Here is an 8,133-nt window from a genome sequence, read left to right as displayed (position 1 = left end):
TGTTTATGCACGCTCCCTCGGCCGTCTTGTTCTTATTCTTGACACTCTATACTTACATTGGACCTTCTACAAATGTAAACTGTGTACGTGTTTAAAAATGTTTGTTTCCGTGTCATTACGTGTTTTCTATGCACGTGCCACTTGACACCCCCCTATACACCTTAGCAAACGAGATGTTTCAGCTCGACAAAATTTCCAGTTCAAATATTTTTTTAAAAAAATGTTAAATGCGTGTCCCATTAGTGAGCCCCTCTGGCAGGTGAGGGTGCGTTGGCCAGGTCACATAGCTCGCATGCCGAGCCACCGCATGCCCAACGGGTTTTGTTTGTGCGGATGGACGGTGCACACAACGGGCCCGGCACGGACTAGCGAAGAGATGGACTGATGCGACACAGGAGGACGTGGACCTGAGTGGACTTTGTCAATGACCGGTACCAGCAGTGTCAAGATCGTCCTCGTGAAGGATGCTGCTCGGCAGTTTGACACACTCACAGTGTCGCTATAGGGAGCACAAGTGTGCATCTTGCCAGTCGTCTCTGCCAGTTAACCCGTAATACCTGAGTGACCTGTCAGCGATCAATCGACACATCACATGATCTGAAAGTACACCTAGCCTGGCAAAGCGCTGTGGTGACCTCACGACTTAATCGCTGCTACGAGTCTTTATTGCCATGGTTAATCCACGGTTGGATGACGGGCTCCCACGCCAACGCCGTTACTCACTGCCGCCGCCGCCATGCCACACAATCTATTGCACGCCTGCTCATGAACTGATCTCACTGTTCAATACTATAATACAAAAAATGATGTTCGACATTCAGTGTCTTGTCAGCAGAGTCAGGCTTGTTGGCTTCCTGCCAGATGTGTTTTTGGCAATAACCGTCTTTGTTACATATCGATCCGAGTTTGACACCTATCTAACACATACCTATATTGTCCCTAATTACCATACGCAAGCGATTTTTATTATTTAGTGCAAGGCATGTACGTATATATAATATGTTTTGTTCTTCAAACAATTACGGAATTGTGTTCAGTAAATTTGGTGCTAAACACATCGTCTGTAACTATATAGTTGTTCATATTAAGGCCACAGTTTTATTGACAAATGTGTTGCATTCTTAATTGTATTTGTGTTTGTGCACCGCCACTGCCAACGCAGTAGCAGCATCACCCAATAATTTGGTATCACTTATTTTGCTCATACGGTAAAGTATATTTCCTGAGTCTTTTATTAAATTCTTCAATCGTTTCCCGAAATGTACCCGCTAGGTTCTTATATTTGTGTCCAGTAAACCTGAGACGTGTAATACTTTCTGAAGATATACGTATCTTATTATTTCTCCAAAAAAGTTTTCAGAAAATATTATTTTATGTTGACAGGAACCACGGTGAGAAGGCGTATCTTTATCCAATTTCTCGTTTGGAAGTTCTTATTGGTAGATGTTCTTCGTCATTGTGGTATAGGGATAACTGGATATTGTCGTGGAAGGGATAACAGAGCCTCGTGGTGGAGGGAGACTGGACCTCTTGATGGAGGCAGAATGGGCTCCGTGATGGATGGAGACTTGGCTCCGTGATGGATGGAGACTGGGTCCCGTGGTGGAGGAAGACTGGGTCCGAGGAAGAGGGTGTTGTTTCCCATTTTAGCGGAATGCGCGCTGTGAAAATCCGCGGAAGTTCTCTCGTTTCAGGGGCGGGGAGCGGCAGCTGCTCGGTGTCACGTGTACGGGCACGATCCCTAATTAACCCATCATCGCCACCACCACAATTATCAGCGATGATGCTGATGATGCGCCGGTTATTGGTGATAATGTTTTTGGTGCTGATGATGATGGCGGTGGCGTGGTGATTATTACGTCCGTTGATGACAAAAGTGTTCATGATTGTGATGATATTAGTGATTAAGTTGATGGTGATGATAATGGTTATGTCGTGGTGGTTAATGGTGGTGGTGACGATGATGTGGACGATTGTATCGATAACGCTGATTATGACGGTTATGGAACTGTTGCCCGTGTTGGTGATGATAATAGCGATGAACGACTGGTTTAATAGTTATTGGTGGCGTTGTTGATAGGTATGCTGGTGATTATAATTATGATAGTTGTTGAATTCATCATGCGTAATGTTGGAGAGACAAAGGCATCCCGGGCATGTGTTCGAAATTGAAACGTGGTTTCTAGTCACACCTCTACGCACGTGGTAAAACGTCGCCACATCCTTAATCGGTGCTCACGAACAGTCCCAGAAGTGTTAAGAGGCTATAAGAGGACCTTTGTGTATGGGTGTAGGTATGTGTGGACATGAGTGGGAGTGGACATCAGTGTGTGTATGGATGGTGTATCTATTTGTGTTCTGTTTATGCATGTGGATTCGTATGCTGAGCGCGCTGCTCTGCGAACCCCGGTAACACGAGTTCGACTCTCGCTCACGACCAACACCAGTGACGATTATCTGAAACAGTCTTGGGCTTCAACTCAGCCGACTCAGCCTCAAATGAGTACGCATTGCCACTAGGGAGACAAAAGCGGCCGGGAGCGGCGCTGGCCACCCACCCCCTCGTGTACCGTTCAGGCCTTCATATGTGCTCACTAACAGCACTTACTCCACAGTATGTTAAAGACTATACCGGGTTGTTTTTGTATGTGTAAATGTAGTTTTGTGGTCTTCATCATCAGCCACGGTCTATCGACACGCCGTGTGGGGCGCGAGGGTTATGTGACCACACTTCACCTCGCTGGTCCGAGCTGGTTGGTGAAGGCGGGCAGCATAGACGTGGCAGCATAGAAACCATAGGGAGAGACAGGGGCGTATGCACCCCGGATATGTATGGGCATTTTATGTTTAGCCAGGAAAACCTCGATTTTCCACAGTAGGGGGGGGGGCGATGTGGCTGTGCGTAATCCCAATGCAGTGATATTTCAGAATTGAGAAGTTGGGCCAATACCAGTTGCGTTGTATTTTCATTAGCTCGGCAGAAAACCAGAGGCGCCGAAGGAAACCCATGCAGAGCAGGCGCAGGTCATAGAAACGCTACACAACCGAGACCCCCGCGTGCGGAAATCGAACCCAGGTAATTATTGCTGTGAGGCACAGGTGTCACCACATAATGTGTGGATAGGTCAGTCCTTCATTTACGAACGGAGTTCCGTTCAAGAACCCCGTTCCTAAGTCGAACGGTTCGTAAGGTGGAACAACGATATACGTACGTATGCATCCGTCAATATGTACACTTCATACAAGTATGTATCACAGTGTATGTTTTTAAAAAATGTATACATAATGTGTATCAGTACATGTGTCTCCGTGTATGTGCATGTATCAGTATATGTGTCACTATACGTGTGTCCGTGGTTGTGTATCAGTGTATGTGTATTCATGTGGGGAGCGGTGGTGTAGCGGTTAGCGCGCTGCCCGACGAACCCGGCCACCAGAGTTCGATTCCCGCTCGCGGCCACCACCACCGGCGACGATTCTCTGAACCGGTCATGGGCCTCTCCCTAGGTTGACTCAGCCTCAAATGAGTAGCTGGTGTAGCGGTGTGTAGTAAACATCGCCACTGGGGAGACAAAGGCGGGCGGGGAGTGGTGCTGGCCATCCACCCCCTCGTGTGCTGTGCGTCTACCGGCCTTTATAGGTGCTGCTCGCTAACAGCACTTGCTCCTACAGTCTGTTAAGGCTATATGTGGGGGATCTTTGTCTTTGTATCAGTATATATGTGTCCGCTTGTGGATGTGAACAAACCCTCTGTCAAAATGTAAACCCTCTGGACTTATCCTCACTTTCACACGCACATTACAAAGATCCCCCGTATAGCCTTTAACATCCTGGGGGGAAAGTGCTCTGAGCGAACACACACACCGGCCACCTACAAAGCTAAAGATCCCCCATATAGCCTTAACAGACTGTAGGGGCAAGTGCTGTTAGCGAGCACCTGTGAAGGCCGGGACGGTACACGAGGGGGTGGGTGGCCAGCACCACGCCCGACCGCCTTTGTCTCCCTAGTGGCGATGTTTACACACCGCACCAGGTACTCGTTTGAGGCTGAGTCGACCTAGGGGAGGCCCGGGACCAGTTCAGATAATCGTCACTGGTGTTGGCCGTGAGCGGGAATCGAACCCGTGTCAGCCGGGTTCATAACGCAGCGCGCTAACCGCTACACTATCGCTCCCCTACGAAGAGAAAGACCCCCCCCATATAGCCTTAACAGACTGTAGGGTCAAGTGCTGTTAGCGAGCTCCCCTACACACACAGACACACATACACGTAAATACACACTCCACTTACACGTTCTCACACACCTCGGCTTACACAGACACACTCACATCTCTTACACGGTCTCTCGCTCGCATTCTCTCACGCACGCGCTCAGACTCGCTGTGTCTTCACTCCCTTCACCAAACACCCCGCTCTCACGCAAATCCTCAGGGTCAAGTAAAGAGACATTTTTGATGGAGTTAAGACAAGGGCTCCAGATAATCGAGATATTTTTACTTTGAAGAGGCGGCACGGAACCCGAATCATCGAGAGACGATCACTTTGAATAACCAGGATTATTGGAAGACCTTTATTTTGAAGGAGTTAAGTCAAGGGACAATCATCGGTGGGACCTTATTTTTGGAACGAGGCTTCTGGACGATCGAGATACTTTTATTTTAACAGAAGTCAAGGTACGTGAGACGTGGTTCACAAGGGGGGCCTTTGATCGTCGAGGAACCTATATTTTGAAAGCACCAAGGACTCTGGATAGAACAGGCATTTTATTTTGAAAGAACATCCGAGTGTTTGAAGTTTATATCCCGCTCTTTCCAGCTATCAAGAGCTCCAATACAACTTCATCGAGAGGTCTTCCTCTCCGCCCAGCTTTCACCACAACTTCTCAACCGCTCCCAGGGTCTGCCCCTACCATACCTCCAGGTACCCCTCACGCCCCGCGGCTCTCCCTCCACCTATCCTGTAAACAATTTGCCAGCTGTCTTCCCACGTCTCTTTACCCAGTTCTTTCAGCTACTGTCAGGTGTCCGGTCTCCTTTTGGTTTTCGTGCCTTTCTCCACCACCGCTCTGCACCACCCAGGTCTCATATCAGGGTCCCTCCTAAAGGGTCCACACCTCTTCCGAGCCTCTTTCCAATCATATTTTCTTCCCTCCAGGTCTTCCCTCGCTCGGTCTGTCTTATCCAGGTCCCTCTACCTCACAGCAGGACTCCCTTCCCGGATTTCCCCCATTTCATCCTAATCCCAGTCTCAGTGTGACATTCGCGGGTCCCCACTACTCCAGCTTAATTTTCCCCAGGTCTTCATCAACATATCAACCCAAACCCCTCATTGATTCCCCTCTCCAGGTGTTTATCACATCCCACCCCTCCCTCCACAGGTTACCTCTTCCACTTCCTTTCATTTTCCCAGATTCCCATCTCCATTATCCCCTCCCTTTTCCCAGGTTCTGCATAGGTCCCTTTATCCCAGGTATCCCTATTTGCTCGTCCCCTATCCCATTCCTTTAGTTTTCTCTACCAGCACCCCCTCCCTACCCCCATCAAAACCAGAAGTCACCTCCCTTCCACACTCTCCCCCCAAGGTCGCCCGTCCCAATACTCCCCTCCCTCTCTCAGGTCGTCCAACTGGTCCGTCACTCTATCTCCGGTTTCTCTGCCATTCCAGGGACCCAGCTCCACGGATCCTTCTTCGACCAACTCCATTCGGCACCTCCACGAAGGCTCGCTCGCCATGAAGCAGGAAGACTTGGACCCACGCACGGGGATCACCGTGGCCCTGGTCTCCATCGTGCTCTTCTTCGGCTTCATGTTCACAGTGTCGGGGCTGCGGGGGGAGATGCTGGGGCCCGTGCCGCTCTTCGCTCTCGGCCTCGCCATCTGCCTGCCTGGCCTTGGAATCATCGCGGCCGCCCGCATCACACGGGGGTGGCGCCATTTCCCCAGGATCCCGTTCCTACGGCGGGGTCGGCGGAACCCCGCGGAGACTCGGGGAGATGGCATTGCACGAGATCCCAAGGACCCCGAGTGGGGTCTCAAGGTCGTGGCTGGAGGTCCGGGTGTTGTTCTAAAACGGGGTTCTCGAGACTCTGTTCGGAGTCAAAAAAATCTTCACCAAGTGGGTCATAGGGGCACCGCAAAGCATCAGGGGCATCCTGAATGGGGTCCCAAGGGCATACATTTAGGCCCAGAAGTTCTAAAAATGGGTCGCGCAGACCTTAAGCGGGGTTCCAGAGACTCCGTTACAGGTCTAAAAATCCAGCCAGGGCGTCAAGGAGTCCAAGAAGGGGGTTCCAAGGAGACATTATTTGGTTCTGTGCATCTTAAAATGGGTAAGGGGGATCTTAAAAGAGATCGAAAATACTCTGTTAGGGATTTAATAATCCATCAAGGGGACGGGGAAGACGCTGATAGTGTTCTCAAGGATGCTACTGATAGTCCAAAAGATATTCAAGAGGGTCAAAGTGACACTACTGTGGATCCAGGGGTCCTTACAAGAGGCCAGGGAGACCTTCAAGTGGATTCAAATGTCTCTCAAGGGGGCCCAGCAGAGGTTCATATTGAGGACGCTCAAGAAGGTGAAGGAGTCCCTGTTCAGGTTCCCCAGCGGCTGGGCCTGGAGGCGTGGGAGGAGAAGGAAGTTTCAGGGATCCAATCGGATCCCCTTCGCACCCCGGGGGCTAGGGATGGAAGCAGCAGCAGAGGAGGCGAAGAGGTGAGATTCATGCCCAACATTGACATGAGCACTAGCCCTGACACTAACGTTGACACTCGTCCTGTAACACCATTACCAGCCCTGTGAGACTAGCCCTGACACCAACACTAGCCCTGACACTAACGTTGATACTCGTCCTGTAACACCATTGGCAGCCCTGTGAGACTAGCCCTGACACCAACACTAGCCCTGACACTAACGTTGATACTCGTCCTGTAACACCATTGCCAGCCCTGTGAGACTAGTCCTGACACCAACACTAGTCCTGGCACTAACGTTGACACTCACATTAGACCTACACTACCACGAGGCCTGACACTAGCATTAGTCCTACACTAGCAGTAGCCTTGACACTAACAATGACACCAGCACTCGCCCTCTGACACTAGCCCAGTAAAACACCAGTACGAGCCCTGTTACACTAGCCCTGACAATAGTATTGACACTAACACGGTGGGATGCCACGGTGGCGAGATTTTAACTACCTCGCCTGGTATAGAGGACGTCGTGGGTTCGATCCCGACTCTCATGCCTGTATGTTTGCAGGTTGCATATCTCTCTCCCCATGGTCGAGTGGATTTTTATCCGGGTCCTCTAGTTTGCCCCTCCACATTTACAAACAAGCATTAGGAGTATTTCGCTGCTATACATTTCCACACGATAAGTCACTCCGTTGAGCTATCATTTGTGTCCAGGTCGCTTCTGAAAAAGAGCTATATAGCTCAGTGGGCCTTACCCGGTGAAATAAAAAAAATAGTTAAAAATCTTTTTGTTTTAATACCAGCCTTGAAAAATAACATTATGCCTGGCATCCTAACTCGAGCACCCTGCCCAATGGCAGAGCCATGATTTTCAGGTGGGGGGGGGCAACCCCTCCAGCAATTAAAAATTATAGAGGAGTTAGTAAATAAGGACATGTCCCTTGCTTTTTATTCGACGCGTGTGCGGCAATGGAGCAGCCATCGATCGAGGGTCGAATTCGAACCGCATTGTGTGATCGGCATCGCGCTCGCTGAAGGTGAATGCCTTTAGGGAACTGCGCACAATTCTGAGTCACTTATAACTGCTTTGCCGTTACTTATTGCCAATTATGGACTCAGACTATTGTCCTATCATCTCATAGAGTCCCTGGCACATAATAATATTCTACACAGTGGCAGTGGGGGTCGCAAAATGCCGATTTATAACTAATAAAATCAATGATCCAATCGAAATTAGGGATTTCGATCGGATCATTGGGGGGGGGGGCACGTGCCACCCCCCCCCCCCCCCCCCCCCCCCCACTGGCTCTGCCAGTGCCCCTGTCTGACATTAGCACTTCCAGCCCATGAAAAAAAAGGTCTTAACGCAAGCCCTGAGCACCACTGCTAACCCACTCGGGAGGCTGGCTGGCTTCTCACGTAACGTACAGAGAGGACCTGA

General features: G+C 50.0%; 1 protein-coding gene across 1 annotated transcript; it reads left to right on the top strand.

Moving 5' to 3' along the window:
* The first annotated feature begins 3,912 nt into the window (after window positions 1–3,912).
* On the top strand, window positions 3,913–7,893 carry TMEM215 (transmembrane protein 215). The gene is made up of 2 exons (XM_076066196.1): window positions 3,913–4,920; window positions 5,665–7,893. The coding sequence occupies exon 2, from the start codon at window positions 5,731–5,733 to the stop codon at window positions 6,796–6,798; it is 1,068 nt and encodes a 355-aa protein (XP_075922311.1). The 5' UTR covers window positions 3,913–4,920; window positions 5,665–5,730; the 3' UTR covers window positions 6,799–7,893.
* Window positions 7,894–8,133: the final 240 nt, after the last annotated feature.

Source organism: Petromyzon marinus, chromosome 1 (genome assembly GCF_048934315.1).
Source record: "Petromyzon marinus isolate PM22_M1 ecotype Great Lakes invasive population chromosome 1, UKy_Petmar_22M1.pri1.0, whole genome shotgun sequence".
Taxonomy (NCBI): Eukaryota; Metazoa; Chordata; class Hyperoartia; order Petromyzontiformes; family Petromyzontidae; genus Petromyzon; species Petromyzon marinus.
Note: the sequence above shows the minus strand (reverse complement) of the source record. Positions and strands in the feature narration are given on the sequence as shown.

Coding starts and splice junctions, on each gene's coding strand:
- TMEM215 (XM_076066196.1), top strand. CDS start 5,731: ATGAAGCAGGAAGACTTGGACCCACGCACGGGGATCACCGTGGCCCTG.